Here is an 18281-nt window from a genome sequence, read left to right on the forward strand (position 1 = left end):
GGACAATGAGCTGAGAAAGCCAGGAGCCACAAACCCCCTCAGCTTTCTTTGGGAGGAGGAGGAAGAAATTGGACCTCAGTGGCCCGCACCTCTGGCATTGCCCTTGGCGTGCTCTTGGCACAGCCGGGACCCAGCAGAGGCAGCAGAGAAGAGGAGGTGATGCCACTGTAGTGTTTCTGGCTCTGAAAGACCGAAGGGCGCCTCATGTCCATTCGTGCAATCCCCCTAAAATGGGAACGGTGCCCAAGAACTATGTTTTAAAACTCGCCTGCCTTCCTTCTTGCACCTTGACCTCCAAAATCTGTATTAACTTTAAAAAAGAAAAAAGAAAAAGAACCCCAAACTCTCATCATTTCCAGCAAGAAACAGTAACTCCTGTTATTCCCACTGCAGTTGAGTATAGGCTTGGGTTGTTACCACCAGCCCCCTGGGACACACCAGTCAAACACCGTGTGCCTTTCTGGAGAAGTGAGCGACATACCCAAGACCACCAAGATTTGCATATGTGGGGCAGAAATGGAAATGAGCCTCCCTGAGTGCCAGCCCAGCGCTGTAAAAAGGCCACCCCTCCTTTCCCTGGCGTAGTCTCTGCCACCACCGCCCAGGAGCCATGGTGGACGTAGCTGAGGGTGCTGCTGCCTCCCTGACAAGGCTGAGCGTGGCGTGTACTTGCACCCAGACTACGGGTGTGTTTATGATAGACCCAAATATGCAAATAGAGAAATGAAAGATCGTAAGATGAGACATTAAAATGTGCTTCTCCAGTGCTGGTTCACGATCGTCTCCCAAGTGAAGGGGCCAAAGAGAAGAAATAGTCTGTTGGGGTGGGAAAGCCTCTCTGGACTCAAGATTTTAGTGACACATCCTGCGGTCTCAGGCACGCAGAGAGTGGACCACCATCTCCCACACAGAGAGAGGGGCTTGCCCCGGGGCTGCTGTGGCCTCACTGCCGGTGGGTGCCTGGCCCCCGACAGGTACATTCACTCTGCAGAGGGGGCTAGATGACCAAGGGTGTAGCATCCTTGCATGGATGCTCAGTTTGGGGGAGAACAGAAAGAAGGTGGTAGGCTCAGAGCTGGGCCACCTCCGGAGTGCATCCCTGTCTGTGCAGAGCAGTGGGAGTTGTACCCCCTGGCTCCAAACTACATGCCCCAAGTCCCCTCCGAAGGAGACTCTCACGGGGAGGCCCCTGTGTGAGCCAAGGAGGAAGGTGAACCCCTGCTCCCTCTGCACACCCGCACACCATGAGCTTCTTCCACGCACCGGGTTTTAGCAGCTGATCTGGGCCGACGTCAGGACCTGTTTGGGCTGGCTTTTGTTTACCAAATGTGCTGTGACCTCATTTGGCAGCAATATCTAAAAATATGTGAGACCTGAATGGTCCTAGCTGGTGAAAATATCCCCATTAATTTTCCTATCTTTGGACGCATTATCAGCAGATGAGAATCTGTAATGTCCTTGGCATTACCTGAAAGGCAATCAGGAATTGCCATCCTGGGCCAGACAAGTAGTCCTTCAAGTTCAGCGCCTTGCCCCTAAAAGAGGCAGAATAACCTCTTTGAAGCCAGGCAGCGTTAGCATTTGCGTAGGTATGTCACACACAGGTTTGGCTGCTCCCGCGTCCCCCTCTGTGCTCCACCTGCCAGCCACAGGTGTGCACCACTTCCATGCCCAGGCCACACACAGTGAGTCCTGCAGACCCCTCTGCTGACCCCTTCCTCTTTTCTTCTGGTGGGGGAGTGACTTTGGTTTACTTTGTAAGCTCCTGCGTCATGCTAGCTTTTGTGGACATGGAGTTAACGCAGGCCCGACAGCTATGGAATAGCTCAGGGGAAAACGGAGAGGGAGAAGAACGCACCAGTGCAGTTTCACGCAGCAGAGGCTGGTACCCCTGCTCCCGTTTCGCAGCTGAGGAGAGCAAGGGTGATGTGGCTAACCTGGAGCCACACTGCAGCAAAATGCAATGACAAGAAGTGCAGCCAGTTCCTCTCCTCTGGTTTTGTCCTCTGCTCTTCTCTGATACTTCTCCACGTCTCCTCCGTGGCTCCATGGCTGCTGCTCTGATCAAGGGCAAGGAGGCAGGCTGGGATCAGAACCATCAGTAGCTTTGGAAAGCAGATAATATCCTCCGTCACAAAAGAAGAGAGCAACGAGAATTACAATGACCAGAAACGTGTTTCAGGAAAATGTGAGGTTACCGACTCAGTGACTAGAGCTGAACCCTGAGGGTCGCCATGGCTAAATAAAAGAGTGGCAAGAAGCAAGTTCAAATACTGCGCCCGCTGCCGTCTGCACCGCTTGCCCTCCAGCTCTGGCCTGGATTTGCCCAGCGGTCCAGCTGGAGGCAGCTCCATTTCTTTCAAAGACTTGGTACTGGCTGGTCTTGGGATCACTCTCAAAATGAAGCAGGGATGAGACCGCAGCAGGTTTTGCTCCCTCTGCTGTACACAGTCCTCCAGTGCCGTCCCAGCCAACTTGGGGCCCTCAACCACCTCCACCTGCCCTGCATGCCGCTCCCCGACACATTTAACACGTATCCTCAGCTTCACCTTGTAAACAGAATGCTAATGCGCCATGAGACAGCCCTCCTGTTATTTCAGGCATTTTCCAGTAGGGAAAAAAAAAAAAAAAATCACGCAAAACGCAGAAGATACCTTGCAAACAAGGGGGCCTGCAGGAGCCTGGGGATCACGTTCTCCGCAGCACAGAGACGGCCATCCCGCTCCATCAGCTGGTCAACACGGATTGCTCCCTGGCCCGCTTTTATCTGCCAGCGTAGGCACCCTCTGAGCAACCTGAGACTAGGGGCCAGGCTGGCAGGAGTGCTTGGCTTTCACTGAAATCCCCAAATAAAAGTTACCTCTTGCCTCTTCCTCCTCCTTGAGATATTAACAGGAGCTGCCGGGTGTCGAGCCCTGCTGCCATCGAATCCGGCGGTAGGAGAGGTCTGGGCTGGCACCAGCAGCAGCGAGAGGCAGCGTTTTTGGGGACCAGCCGTAACAGCAGGCACGAAGAGTGTACGTCTTCACCGGTTTGGTCCCAGACTGCTGGCCGGTAAGGAGCTCCAGGCGGGCAGATCCAGATGGGAGTTAATGCAGGATCACAGCCGGAGGTTTTGTTTCCACCTTTGCCAGAGGCTTTGCGTGAGTCTCAGCTTCCTTGCCTGCGTAATGGGTACCTGGTGACTGACCTTCCTTTGTAAAGCCCATCAGGCAAAGGGGGCTCCGGATAACGTGGCTTCACCGACAGCTTTCCTCTATGCACCGACAAAACCGATACCGGTCGGGTTGGTGTTCCTACAGCAAGAGCTCAACCAGAGAGATGGATCTTTTACAATAAAAATGGGAGGGGGGGGGGGGGAAGTAGTGGCTGTCAGTCTCAGTAAGTAAACACTTCTTTGATGCAGTTCCTTTTTTTTTTAAAACAAAAACACAACCCCGATCCTAAAAGCAACAACGTATGTTTATTTTAAATGCATCCGCTAAACATTTACACTACAAGCAAGCTAAATGAAAAAAAAAGATAAATTGGAACTTTTGTCAGTGAACCAGATTGTGAAATGCCTTGAGGGAATAGAAGATTTATTTGGGGAGAGGGGGAGAGGTAGGAATTTTCCATGCTATTGTAAAACATGAGCTCAAATTATATGATCCCCACAGCCAGTGAATTGCAATGCTTCAATCAGCTGCCTTTTTATTTTTTTTCCTTCCTCTCTTTTCTATAAAGGGGGGGGGGGGGGAGAAGACAGAAGTGTTTCACCAACTTCTGTTGACTGTTCCTTTTTTCTCCTGATTGAAATGTGTTGTTAAACAAGATCCCACATAATCTCAGCAGAGGGTTTCTCTCGCTCGCTCCCTCTCCTTCTGGGAAGCCGCGATCAGTGCCATCGGCGCTTGATTATTTGCAAACTCCCTGCGCTGCTTTTTTTTTTTTTTTTCCTCCTTTTTTTTTTTTTTTTTTTTTTTTTTCTCCCCTCCTCTCCGTCTCGGTCTCCGTCTCCCTCTCTCTCCCTCCGTCTCTCTCTCCCTTTCTCTCACCCCCAGTGCAACTTTTGCAGGCGCCCCGGCACACGCAGCCATGCCGCGCTGAGAGCGGGGGCACCGCGCCAGCCCCCCTCCTTCCCTCCCTCCCTTCCTCCCTCCTTTCCTCCCTCCCTCCCTCTCTCCTTCCCTCCCTCCCTCCCTCCCTCCCTCCCCAGCGCCGCCGTCCCGAGCCGGGGGGGCCCCGCCGCCCGCCGCCCCTGCCCGGCCCCGCGCCTCGCCCCGGCCCCGGCCCCGGCCCCGGCCCGGCCCGGCGCCGCCGCCCCCCGCCCGCTCGCCCGCCCGCCCCGGCCGCGTCGGAGGGCCGGCAGCGGGGCTGGATGTGCCCGGCTCCCCCCGCGCTGAGGCGGGCAGCGATGCAGAAGGCAGGCGGCAGCTTCGCCTCCGCCGAGAGACACCCGCTCAAGATGGCAGATGTGTGTTGAGTTTGGGGGGCTGCGATCTCGCGTCGTTCGTGGCGGCGTTGCCATGAATAACAGGCGTCCTTGCACCGATGGCCCCCATGTACGAAGGTAAGCCCCGGCCCGGCACGGCCCGGCCCGCCCCGCCGGCACCCCTCGCCCCGCCGCGGAAGGGGTGGGGGACACACACACACACACACACAGGGGGACCGGGGACCCCGGGGGTCCCCGCCCGCCCGCGGTTCGCCGTCCCCCCGGCGTCGTTGCGGGGAGGCTGGCGGCGGCGGCGGGGCACCCCCGCCCTGCCCGGCGCCCGGCGGGGAGCGGGGCGAGGCGCGGGTCTCCGCCCGGCTCTGCGCCCCCCCCCCCCCGCTCCCGAACCCTCCCCGGCCCCGCGGTCCCGGGCGCTCGGGCCCCGGCGGGGGGCGGCGGGTGAAGTCCGTGCCGGTGCCGAGCAGAACAATGAGGTGGACGGAGCTTGCCCTGCGCCTCCGTGCCTGTGTGCCTGCCTGCCCCTCGCCGCAGTTCGCATTTCCAGCACCGGCCACCCCGCTCCTTTCGCCGGTTTTCCAAGAGTTCCCCCCGCCGGGGCTCTCCTCCGGGGCGCGGAGACCCCGCGGGCAGCGGCGGCGGGGGAACGGGGCTGCCGGCAGCCGCCTGTCAGCTCCTCCGGCTTCTCCTTCAGCCCAGCCCGGGCTGCGGCGAGCAGCCCAAGTGCCCCAACTTAGTTTTTTCCGTTTCGGGAAAAAAAAAAAAAAAAAAAAAAATTATGGGGAGGGGGTGTGTTAGATCGGTGCGTGTTTCAGGGTGGCTGCTTAAAAAAAAAAAAAAAAATTAAAAAAAATGTATCAGGGCTGATTTAAATCCCCTCGCCATGCATTTATCCTCCGCCGTCAGCCTTCCCGGCTCGGCGCTGGCCAGGGAAGATTACATAAACCGGGGGGACACCCAGCCGCCCGGCGCCTTATCCCGCCCGGGGCCCGCTCGGTCCGTGGCGGCGGGGACCCGGGCGCCCGGCGGCGGGGGACGGGGGCGGCAGGCACGCACGGGGGCACGGTACTTTCCTCCCTATGGCGAAGCCGGTAAAACTTATCTGAGGAGAAAATCGAGCCCGGGCTGCAGCGCCCGGGAGGAGGGCGCTCGGCGGGCGGTGTAAAGTTACCGGCCCGCCGGGTTATTTCTGGGCAGCCCCGGGCTCGCCGGCGGTGCGGAGTTCGGACCCCGCGAGAGGCAGGCAGACAAAGAGGAGCGTTTTCGGCAGCGGAGGGAGGACGGCCGTCCCTCCCCGCCCTCGCCGCTGCCGGGCACCGGGCTGCCGGAACCCGGGGACGACGACGGCGGCGGCGGCGGCGCCTGCGCCGCCGCCGGGGGGCGCGGAGAGGGCGCGGAGGGGCCGCGGCGGCGGCGGGGCCCTGCGCGGCGGCGGGCCGGTGCCGGCGGCGGGGCCGCGGCGGGCCCGGGGTGCCGGTTGGGGCTGGCCCGCCGGCAGCGCCCTCTGCCGGCCGCGCCGCGCCGCCGAGCGGCCTCGGCCCCCGGGCCCGGGCAGCCCCCCCCCCCCCCCCGCCGGCGCCCGGGCCGCCCCCGGCGCCTCCAAGGGCAGCGGGCGGCGGCGGGGGCCCGCCGCGGGCAGGGGGAGGCCGGCGCCGCCTGGCCGCCGCCCCCCGGGCGCAGCGGGGGCTCGCAGGCCCGGCGCGTACCTGCCCGGCCCCTGCCCGCCGCCCCCCCGCGGCGGGCCGGGCCTGTCCCCCCCGCTCCCCTCCCGGCGCGGCCGCGGGCCACCGGCGGGCCGGTGAGGCCTGCCCGGCATCGCAGCGCCCGCCGCTCAGCCCGCCCGGCCCCTCCCGAGCGGGCGCCGCTGGCAGGGCGGGTAATGCGGCGATTCCTCTGAAGTTGGCTCCTCGGCGGGCCGCATCCCCCGGGCGGGCGGCGGTGCGGGGCGGTGCGGTGCCCCGCGGCGGGCGGCGGCGCCCGGCGGCTCCGCAGCGGCCGGGGGCGGAGTGAGGCGGCGGGGCCTGCGGTCAGCCCGGCCGCGCTCCCCTTCCCGGCGCGGCGCAGCGGGCGCCCGCCGAGCGCCGGCACGGCCGCCTCCCCGGAGCCGGGCAGGGCAGGGGAGGGAAGGGAAAGGAGAGGAGAAGAGGCCTCGGCCGCAGCCAGGGCGGGCAGGGCGCCGGCTTCCTCCCGGGGAGGCGGCGGCGGTGCCGCACCGAAGCGTGCGGTGGAAGTTTAGCGGTTCCCTAGAGCATCCTAACTTCAGCGGCGCCCGTGCTTCTGCCTGACTGGAAAAAGAGAGCGGACGGGAAAAAAAAAAAAAAAAAAAAAAAAGCCGTGAAAAAGCAACCCGTGAAAACAAAATTCCCTGCAACCGATAGAGAAGGGTCCACGGCCAGGCTCTGCAGCGCGCCTCGAGCCTTAAAGTAGGTGAATATCCCAAATGGCAGGAGCCAGCGGATAGCGTAAAGGCTGATAAGGATTGTTTTATCTGGTTTGTGTTGCAGTACGTTTGCGGGTTAAATTGCTGCTGGATGGCTTCGAGGGAGGCGGAGGAGGGGTTAATGAATGTTTTTCGCCTCCTAGTTGCCATGAGAGGTCCTTCGAATTCCCTGCAATATCGCAGTGCATAGATAAAAAACTTACTTATCGCAGGGGATGCGATTTCCTCCTTGGAAGGAGGCAAGGACTGCAATCCTCCCTGACGAGCCTCACGTTATGTGCGTAACCAGTCTGGTCTGTAACCCTCCTCCGGAGCATCAGGTACAGTCAGGGCCGCCAAGGAGAGCGCAGGAGCCGAGGGGTTGGATCAGCGCTACGGCGGGCAGTCGCTTCTTCTCTGCTCCTGCCCTTGCCGGAGCAGTCTCAGGTGGCACACACGCGTGCCCACCGCCACCACCGCAAGGCGGGCGAGGGTAGGCGACACAGTATCTCCACCTTACGGATTTCAGAACATAGGCTCTTTGACAGAAAAGGCGCCCTGGGAGGAAATGTGACACCTGGGAGGCCTTATGAAATGGTTCCAGTAGAAATTTAAGTGAGTGATAACGTAGAGCACATGCACAAAGTCACCCATGATTCTCAACAAGGCGAGAGCGGTGTGTGCCTGCGCTGAGCGGCTTGCTTAAATACTGGTTCTGGGAAGCAGAACGGTGCCTCACTTGATATTGATAGGCAAGGCATGATAAATAAATGAATATCTGGTCTGAAATCCTCCCCCTTACACACTGTGCAAAGAGAATTTTCCCATTCGTTTTAAGGATTTCAGAGTTTTTGCTGTCATCATCTCCTCTACCAGGTTTTTCTCATTCATTTTTTTCCGAGCGTTGCAGAGCTGAGTGGTAAAATGAAGGACATAAATACCTACCAAGTGAAATAAAACAGAAGTAACACCGCCGCACAATGTTTGACTTGGATTTTAGTTTTGGTTGTAAGCTACACGGGGAAACGTGTTGGGCTTCAAAGCGGGCCTCATCAGGTGTAATCCCGCGCGGCCCCTGCTCCAGAGTTTGGACAAACGAATGGCCGCCGTCCCACTGGGCGCTGGAGATGTGGCTTCCTCAGAGGCAGCTGTATCGGCTTCAGACGAGGCGAATGGCTTGAGGCAGGTGAGAATCTGGTTCTTCGGACTCTCCTCTAGGCCGTGTTGCCCTTGCTGTGCAAAATTGTCATTGGTGTGCTTATCATGAGACGTTTCCTCCTGTGCAGAGAACAGAGCTGGGCTCTGTGGACCAGGGGAGACCCCATTTTAAGAGGGCTTACTGCTAGACATCACTGGTGCCTGGGCTGTGGGTAGCTTTCTGCCCTGGGCGGGTGTCTCCAGCGATTTCCTGGGCGCCTCGTACCTGGCATCCTTCAGAATTGGGTAAAAAGAGGTGTTTATATGCTTTAACCTTTATTTTCTAAACAGCGATTACATCTGTTTTGGTTTTATTCCTCTTTGCTTTGCTTCTTACTTATTCCTGACAACTTTGTTGCAACTCGCGGTGTATTTTTAGCAGCCGCGTCGGTAGTTTTCTATGTGGGTGGCTTATGGAATTAATCTCGGTAATATTTGTAAATTGCACCTCGCCACCGGTGCCACTGCTGGAGCTCGGCGCAGGCAGAGACCTGCCTGTGCGCCATCCTTATCACACGAGGGGCCGGGAAGCCTGAAACTCTGACCCCGGATGCGTCGCGGATCAGATCCCGTTTAACGCCAGGAACAGGCCAGCCCTGCTGGGTTTTGAATGCATCCTCAAATCTCGTTTAAGCACACAAAACTTGCTCATTGGGGAGGCGGCGCCAGTGAGGCGGAGGAAAGGTCTTTACCCCAAAGTTCGTGCAGGGAGATGATAACTCAGAGGCGCTTCCTGTTTATGAATTAATAACCAGAACTTAAGCTAAGTCAATGCTGGGACCAAAAGCCTAAGTTTTTATTAGCTCAGGATATGGCTATAGCCAGGATAACAGGAAGCCCCCTCCAGTTATAATTATTGTTCTTATCATGCTGCCGCGTCTAGTGATTAAATGGGTTTGAGATGTAATGGGTGAAAAATGCTGTTTTATTTTCGGAAGTGGAAAGAGCACTGCCGGGACCAGGGGCCAGGGCGAACAGACAGACAACGCCCTTGGACAAAGAGGCAAGCACAGTTACTCGCCACAGTCGTCGGCCCTTGGACTCCGTGCAGCGTGTTCCTCTGCATGGCTGTAGCAGGTGGGGAAAATCCTGTTGGCTTCGGCTGGACACCTCAGCTGGCCTGGAAAATGAAGTAATTTTCATCTTCCCGTGCCTCGGTTTCCCCATTTACCCAGTGGTTGCTCTTTACCACCCACTTTCACATGGTGCTTTGAAACCACTGGATGTGGTTTCATCCAGACTGGTTAAGAGCTGGCTGTGGACCGTGACCGGTGTAGGGCTTCTAGTGATGAGGTACAGCCCAGAGAACCTCCTTGGTGCCTGTGAGTGTTTTGAACTCCTGTTAACCCCTGGAAGTTAGACCATTTATTTGGAGACAGATAACGTGCTTTGGTGGCTAAACGAATAAGCCTCAGGTTTGACCACATCGCAGCAATGGCCTGTAAAAGTATGTGAATATTTGGCCAGGAGGAAAGTTCTGGGAAGTCGAATCATGGAAGGTTTAGTGACCTGGGCATGGAGGTAAATCCCTGTCCTGATTGTGTCCCCAAGTGGGTCCCAGGTGATGGTGTTAGAGCAGTCCTGCCAGATGGCGAGGTCAAGGGCAAGTTCAGCCACCTTCTGCTCAGACTGGGCTGAGACACCGGTATGAGGCAGATTAGACCACTTCTCTTAGGCGTAGGAGTCAAGGCAACTGGGATAGTGCGTACCTTTGGGCAAGACTCCCGAGCAAGGGAGTTTGCAAAGACATTTGGTAGTGGGCTGACAGCTATTACGGTGTCCCCATCCCTGTATCTGTAGACATCGGGTAGGCTGAGAGTGGATGTTTTCGAAAGTTCCACCCTTTTCCTCTCTGATCCCAATTTAAGAAGATATTTTAAGGTCTGTGCCTAAATTTAAGCTCACAGGCAGTGCTGCTGACTTCATTAGAATTGTTTATGTCTTTAAAGCTCACCACACGCTGAAGTACCTTTCTGACTCATGGCCTCTATAGCTTAATCAGTCCATTTATAAAACTGAGGTTGTTTCCTCACCCTTACTGGGAAATCTCTGCCCTCTGAGTGTGAAATATTATTTATAGGGCTTTTTCTTGCTTTTGGAAGGTTAACTGGTGCATAACAAGAAGTGAGAATTAAACGCTATTTAGAGAACAGGTTGTTTCTTCAGCTATTTACATACCCTAATACAGACCTTGGTGTTTAACAGGAGGCCTTCTCTTTTGAAACTATTCCCCCTAGCAGTTCAGAGTTCAGCTTTTGTTTTGAAAATAAACCCAGGTGATAATTTTACTCCAGATAGGGCATTTAGCAATTTGTCTGTTTGTCATGAGGGAAGAGTAGAGGCATGTTCCTGCTTCCCCCCATTTACAGCACAGAGCACACCTGAATCCTCCCTCATTTGGCCACATCAGCAACTGAGGTCCTTCCTCTGGAAAGTGCAAGTGCATGTATTTTGGGACCGCTCTTAAATTCAGGTAGCCTTCTGAGTTGGGTAATTTTCATGGTAGATATCATTCTTCTAAGACTTCCCCACGCAGATGAGCGGAGGAGCAGCCCCCATCTCTGTGGGCTGGCAAAAGGCATCACCATGTCTCAAAATACCTTGGAGACTCCAGAGCCAGGGCTAAAAGCTGTACCATTAGAATTTATTTATTTAATGGGAGTAATAATAAGCTGTAATAGCTTGTGTTTATAGAGTGCTGTATATGTTCAAGGTGCTATATAAAGAGTGGCTGTCTGATCAAGCCACTGACAGAATGATGCCGAGGAGCAGGGTCTTTCACTTATTTGCAGGGGGGTTACAAAATAGGCAGTGGGAGGCAAGCATCCTCGGGCTGTGAGCCCCTCAAGCTGCTCCTGGGCTTGATTCTGATTTTGGGGATCATAGTGTAGATCAGCAACAGTGCCACTGAAACCCGGGGAGCTACGCAGGGGGAAGCACCGTCTCCATGCAGCGAGCCTTAGCCCGTCTGCATCGTGTTGTGGAGGGAGAGGGAGTTTTATGCTGGGTGAAGGATGGCACAGTTTGCTCCCTTGGTTTTCTTCAGCATTTCCCATGGGACGTTTGCTTGGAGAAGCTGAAGCTCACCCTTTACTCACGCCTTGTTCTCTGTCCTGCTCACCTTCCAGGGCCTGTGCTGACATCTGTCTCTGGAAGGATGAAGTAAGAGCAATCGCTTATAGCTCCTACCCTGAAAAGCGGGAAAGGTCACCCCGCAAGGCAGTGGTATTTGCCAGAGATACCTGGGAAACTCAGAAGGGCAGCTGTCTTCCCTGTTCATTATAACCTTTAATCCTTAAAGGCATTAGCAAGACCTGGAACAATGGTGTTACACAGCGCTGCCCTGCAGGCTAATGTCTCCTGATTCTAAACGCTGACAGGTTTGTCTTGGTCTGTGGGCTATGCTGAAATGCCGAAGAAACTTAGCTTTCACCAAAACCATTGAAATCATAGGAAATGGGCATAGGAAAGACTTCCAAAAGTTTTTCAGAGCAGGATGTACCGTACCAAACGCATGCTTGTCCAGCGTATTCCCCATGTATGGAGGGTCCACAGCCTGCCCAGGCTGTCATCGCTGCCTTTAGCTATCTTTGTCATTGAAAAGATTGTACCTCCTCTGTAACTTTGCTCTGCTTTGCTTGCTGTGATTTCTTGTCCTGTTGACAGTGGGTGTGGAAAAACTATTCCTTCCTCTTTGTCATGTCTCTCCTTGGCTTTATGTTCCTTAGGCTAGATCCTATCTCAAACACATCCTTCAGCTTTCTCCTGTGTCTTGTTTTCTGCAGCTCCAACCATCTTCCTGCTGCTCTGCATTCCCTTCAGCTAGTCCACCTCTCTCTCGAGTGGCACTGGTAGAGCACAGTGCTTTACCTGGCATCCTGCGCTGGCCAAGTAGAGCAGAAGTATTCCTTCACGTCTCTTAACAGGCAGTGCTCCTGTTTGGTTTAACTTTTTGCACCGTGACAGCATTCATCTGTGTGTAGCTTGTGATGCACCATGGCTCCCAGATCCTGGCCAAGAGGTCTGATGCCTCGTGAGCCATTTTCCATCCTGTATGTGTGGAGCTATCCTTTCCTACCGAGGTGTATGATTTTTGTGTTTGTCCCGTTTGAATTTCATCCTGTACCTTTCAATTTGTTGGGATTGTTTTGAATTCTAATCTAATTCCCCTGATTTTGCAGTCCCTTCCTGCTTGGTGTCACCTGCCAATTTAAAAAACCCACAATCTCTATTTCTTCACCAAGATCAGCTTTGTTTTCCACTCCGCAGTCCCAAATAGAAAGCACAGAAGAGAAGAAATTGTTTCATAAAAAATAGGACCAGAACCTTGCCCCCAAAATATAAAAGAAACTGAAAAAAACACAAAACACTTGGCATTGTTTTCACACCTCCTATTCTTTTACTCTCCTTCGGTGCTTTTGAAGTATTCCTAACAACAGCGGTGTTTGCTATAGTAGCACCAGCGCCAGACAAAACCAGGACCTTAGAGCACTAGGCATGACATTGACATGAAGTGGTAGATAGTTCCCACCCTAAAGGATTTGCACTTTATGTAGATGAAGACACAGGAGGGTGGATTATACAAACCGGCTGGGCTCTTTGGGGAGAGGAAATCACAATGTGTGGGTTTTCTTAAACATTTTTTGACAGGGATTCATTCAGGGAAGGAAAGGGCGGGCTGGAGGTTGAGAAGAAGTAAGGAAATAAGTCAGGAACAAAGGAAAAGAGGATGAGAGAGACAGGTGGGGAAGGAGGATGAGGACAAGTGACTGTAACAGGAGAGAGGGAGGTGACCTCCGAAAAGTGCAGGGGCTGAGGCTGTTGCAACCAAGGCTGGCAAAAACAGAAAGTTGGGTGAATTGCTGAAGATCCTGCCTTGGACTTTTTTGCACCTGCCCTTACTGACTTCAGTCTCTCCCAGTTTTTCTCCCTGCAGTTGTCTTTAACATCTTTGGAAAGGAGGGTGGGTGAGGACAGGAGATACCACCTGTATCCTAATGCTCATAGGTGAGACGGAGAGTCTGCCTGGGGATTCCCTGGATGGAGCTGAGACCAGAGGTAAAACTGATGCTATAACTTTCCTGTAAGATCTCTGATCCTGCTCTCCATGCTGAGGAAATTCTGATGGGGCAGAGATTAGCTGGAACACCAGCACTTTTCATTGATCTGAGATCCCTGTAGTTTCCTCCTTTGCTGCCGTTGCCCTTCCCATGACGAAGGCGGCTATGCAGGACGAATCTGATCTGCCATCCTCCCTCCTCCTCCCCGGCAGGCCCTGCGTGCTGAATTTTCCTGCAGCCTGCGCATGATGTCTTTAAGGGCACGTGTGAGTGTCCCACCCTCTGTCCCCGTGTCTGGCCTACTCTCACCATCAGTCCAGGTGACAGAAATGGGTATGAGCACGGAGGCAGTCATCAGTGCCTGAGCTCACGGGTGAGGACCGCACGTGCATCATGCCGCACATGGATGTGCATAGCCCGAAGGCTGGGCGCATTTCGAGCATATGAGGCTCAACATACTGTTCTCTCCAGTAGCAGGTCAGGTATGTCAGTTCATTTGGCAGCGAGTCTATGGTTTTTCTCTTGGGTGAAGACAGCAAGAAAGGCTCTTTTTTTGCTTATAGTTTGGGGTCAGGGCGTTTATTTGCTACTGGATGTGATCCAGTGGATTCAGTGCGTCTCTGTTTATTTTTGCTGGAAGACGTGACTTTTTTTTTCCAGTTACAGATCGTAAAGGCACACGGGATGGCAGGTAGCCAGCAACCTCCCTAACTATTAGCTGCATTGGTGGGGTGTTACGCTAACACTTCTGGAGGGAATGTTACAGCAGACGATGGAGTGGGTTGATGGAGACTTGGACTCTAGCAGCAAGGCTCAGAAAATATCCAGTCCCAGAAAACTTGCAGAACATTTCAGATAAAGTTTGGTTTTTAGGAAGCTCCTTTAGCTTTCCCAGAATATTTTCACTTGTAGGCAAAATTTGTAAGCGTTCTTTATTTTTAAAACGCGGTTTATATTCTGCTCTTGTCTGCAGCAGCGCCAGCACCGTCAATGTATTTATCTTTTCCCTGTTAACACTTCCCATTCCTGGAATGTCTCATGCTCAGCAGCTGTTTGTAGGTGGTTTTTTTTTCTCTCCCATCATCATGTACCTTTCCTTCCTGTTCAAGGCATCCATAAACCTCTCGTAGTGACATCATAGCTGTTTCCATAGCAACAGATTATGATACTAGAACAGAGGATCATATCAAACAGGAGGAGGAAGAGATAAATTATGGTGTTTGTGTGCGTGTGTCTGAGGGCTTGATTATATTCCTACATCTCTTCGGAGGATGTTGTCTGCCTGGTTTCTCCTCTGTTTATCTTACATGCCTTTTAAAGGTTAGGAAAAAGCGAAGGGAAAAAAAAAGATCTGGAGGTCAGAACAATACAGATGCACGTTTTTGATGGTCTCTGTGTAAACCTAGTAGTTTTTTTTATCTCAGTGGTAGCTCTCCTGTGTCTCCTGAGAACAATCTAGTCTGGAGAAAACTTGGAGGCACAACAATCCCCTGCTGCAGCTTCACTTTTATTTTCATTACAAATTATTCGTAGCCACTAGCAGCTGGGATCCCAAGTCAAGGATCTCTGTGCTGCAAATTTTTCCAAAGATGGACAAACGTGGTATGGCATTGCCCCAGAGAGCTCGCAACCTGTATTTGAGAAAGGATGCGACAAGTGCTCAAATCAGCCAGCTCTGGCATGGGGAGGAGAGGGAGAAGTACCCAAAAGAAGGGTATCAGCAGCAGTATGATCTCTAGACGACGCTCCAGCCTGCCCAGAGAGCGGTCATGGCAGAGGTGGTCTGAGCCTCACCCCAGTGTTAGCTTTCCACAGTGGTGTTTCTGGAAGTGCTGTGCCAGTAGTGGGTTGGGGGCCTGGTTTGTGACCATCTGCATGGATCTTCTATGGCTTCAGGCTGTCACTCCAACAGGAGCTGACAGCAGCAGGATTGCAGAAGGAAGAGTATCCGTGTTGCTCCCTGCTTACGTTGGTAGGAAGGCTATCTGTTTGCTTAAAGCATGAGGCTGGAGGTGAAGAACATCCAGCTAAAATGCATGGTGTTTTATTTTCTCCTAGGCAGCATGTAGTGTTGACAAATTCCAAATAGTTTGGCAAGGATTTTCAGCAGGTCTCTGTTCTAAATAGCGGTAATTTCTGGCCATCATTGCTACTTTCCTATTTAGATGATTGACTTCAGAAGCTGCAGAAAAATTTCCAAGAAAATCCTCTTAGATATCCTCATAACTCTGTGTGTATGTGCAATCTTTAATCTTCCCCTTGTGGCAAAATTTCTGGGGACTTAAATGGCCATTGCTAGTCTTTAAAATACCCAGAGTAGGGTCATTTCTAACATGGCAAATATTTGGTGATGCTCTTGAGCACCCTAACGTTGACAAACACTTTTGATCCTATGCTTGGGATGCCCCAGGGAAGAGTGCAGGGTAGGGATCTGAGCAGAGCAGTAATCCATAACATGTCAGCTAGCTTTAGTGATGCAATGGGGCAGAGGAGTATGTAACAGGGCTCTTTCCGTTACGGCAGTTCTGTGACGTGCAGCAGGATGAGCCCTGGGTCAGCGCCAGAACAGCGCTGAGATTTGGTGATGCCCAGCCTCCAGCTCCCAAGGCGTCCGTGCACAGAAGCTTTCTGGCATCTGGGTGGGCTGCTAGCGGGCTTGGTGGCCATGTTGAGCAAAGAGGTTTTGGTCCAACTTAGTGCCACCAGGATGGAGAGAAGCTGGCAAGAGGAATCGTGCAAGTTGTTCAAACTCAGCAGTTAAAGTTACTCAGTTCTGTGAGCACAGAACACCTCGACAGGAATTAACAGGCCGCCTTCACTGAAGCTTATTGGAGGCCAGTAGAGACCACAGAGGACTTGCTGGGTGTGCTTCCCCTGCACAGCGCCAGCACGGCACACTAGCCCCAGTTCCTGAGCAGGCCGACGGTGTTGTCCTGTGGGGAACACGCTTCCACAGTCAGGCCTGATGGGGTGATGGGGGCAAGGGAAGCTGGAACGAGGCCCTTTGCAGAGGGAAGAGAGATCGCAACCTTTTCTCTGAAGCCAGATTAAAACAAAAGGACAACTTTTGGCTGCAGCCAGTTTGTGGACACCATGGAGAAACCCAAGACCTCATAACTCCCCCAGGGCATATGCCTACAAAGCAAGTGGGGATCACATTTAGTCATGAGTACAATTATAAATTCCTTAATCTCTTCTAGCGCTATCACTAGCACCACCAGAAACCTGCCTTCCCATCAAACTCCCCCTCTGCATTCTCTCAACATCAGACTATGTATGTATTTAGCAAGTGGGGTTAAGAAACACGTTGCAAACCCCATTTAAAATAGCTGCACCACCTGACGAGGACATGTGAAACCTAGACACGAGCATATCCCATTGACGGTGACAGTACTTCTCTTGCAGTGTCATTTTCTCATCGCTTATCTGAGGTTGTGAGCACCTGGATAATGAAAGTGCAGCTTCCAAATGCCTGTGCTGCCTGAAAGCCCATGCGAGTCAGAAGGGACGGTAGATGCTTTTATAGAGCAGTGTGTGTGAGAATACAGGTGGAAGAGTATATGCGTGTATATATATATGCATGTGGGACTCTTTCCACGTTTGCAGGCATGTGTAGGAGCATGCACATGTGTTTGCATGTGGCTGTATCTCCTTTGTCTACAGAAGGCGATGTGGGCCTGGTTCTCCTTAGAGCTGTTAGACCATTCTCTCAGCAAATTGCATTTGTACCAGGGCTCTTTTCCACTGCAGGGAATGAAGAAGGGAGATTTACTATAAATATAAATTAGGCCTTCTGTGTGTTTGTGAGCTGTCGCAGCCTGTACAGGAGGAAATATAAACAAGGTGAATGCAGGGTGTTTATGTGGAGCGATGCTGTGGCAGCATACGTGTTGGCAGAAGTGCTGCCTGCAGTCTCTGCGTAAGGGGTTGTGTCGCTGCTGTGAGTGTGGAAGGCTGTAAATCACATCGTGTTCAGGAGGGGACACTGCCACTCTGCCTGTAAAAGGCAGGGAGAGATTTTTGAAGCAATGTGACTTTTCAGGCTGAACAAAAGGGTTACTAGCAATCTAAGCTTGAGAAAAATATCATCCAAGACAATTTGACTGGGAGTGATCTGTAATCCACATCCACCAGCTCGTCTCCATCCTGACCCAGAACAGCTGCATGGCTGGCATCTTTTACATATCTCTCCCAGTGCCAGGTTTTGGTGGCCCTACTGGACCAGTTCTTTGGTATCTCTGCAGCTCTGCTAATGTGTTTCAGGTCTGTCCTGCTGTATCCCCAGTTATTTCAGTCTTGACCTGGTCCTGTGATGTAGCTGGCATCTGTATACAAATGCAGTATCTCCTGGAGAATCTGTATCCATTTAGATGTGTTTTTGATACCACTCACAATGTTATCTAATGTAGGTGAGACCACCTCAGTAAAGTAGCTGTATCTTTTTCAGCATGCCTGCAGGCAGGCGCCTGAGCCCTGGTTTTGTTCTTGCTCAACTGCGAAATTGAGCTACAGACCGTGGAGTTCCCCTCTTTAGGACTGGGCTTGGCTTAAAAGTTACTTCATGTTCCTCCAAAATCATTGCTGTTTCCCAGAGGAGCACTTGAGTCATTATCAATCCCTGCATTTCCTCTCAGCCAGGAAGGGTTGAAGGGGTTTCAGGAAGAGGATGCTTTACAAGGAGACGTCTGCTTTTCCTTGCCATGTCCTGTCGCAGACAGACACAGAGACTTCTGCCAAAAAGCCGCTGCCTGTAGAAAATAATGTGCGAGGGAAGAAGAAGATGGGATGTGAATGAATGGCAGGGGTAGGGCAGGGTTTCAGGTGGGAATGCCTGATGCTTTTGATACCAGGTGCAATAAAACAGATGCTTGTGACAGCACTGGGGGTGAGCTAGGAAACATGCTTATGTCACTTGGCATCACTGGAGCGAGTTGCAGGTCATAGTTTTTCATCTGGATTTCCTTGTGGTTGGTACTCCTGTCCATCTGACCCTCTGTCATTGTAGGACTTGTGGAGGGGATGGGGCTTTTACTTTGCTTTTGTGTTTTGTGTCCTTTCTCCTGTCCCCACCAGCTTCTTCCCCTCTGCTGCCCCGTCCTCAGCAGAGCCCTGTCATGTTTGGTCGTGCTTGGTTGATGAAGACCAGCCCACCTCAGGTGTCCATGGCCAAGGA

The 18281-nt window shown here is 53.1% G+C and overlaps 1 protein-coding gene across 1 annotated transcript in view; it reads left to right on the forward strand.

Annotated features, from left to right (window-relative positions):
• Nucleotides 1-4417: 4417 nt before the first annotated feature.
• The window catches only part of HIPK2 (homeodomain interacting protein kinase 2), a 132319-nt gene continuing 118455 nt past the window's right edge, over nt 4418-18281 (forward strand). The window contains exon 1 of the mRNA XM_075728047.1: nt 4418-4552. Coding sequence (XP_075584162.1) covers nt 4534-4552 — 19 coding nt within the window. The 5' untranslated portion in view covers nt 4418-4533. The remainder of the gene's footprint in view (nt 4553-18281) is intronic.

The sequence above is a fragment of the Pelecanus crispus genome, chromosome 1 (genome assembly GCF_030463565.1).
Source record: "Pelecanus crispus isolate bPelCri1 chromosome 1, bPelCri1.pri, whole genome shotgun sequence".
Classification (NCBI taxonomy): domain Eukaryota; kingdom Metazoa; phylum Chordata; class Aves; order Pelecaniformes; family Pelecanidae; genus Pelecanus; species Pelecanus crispus.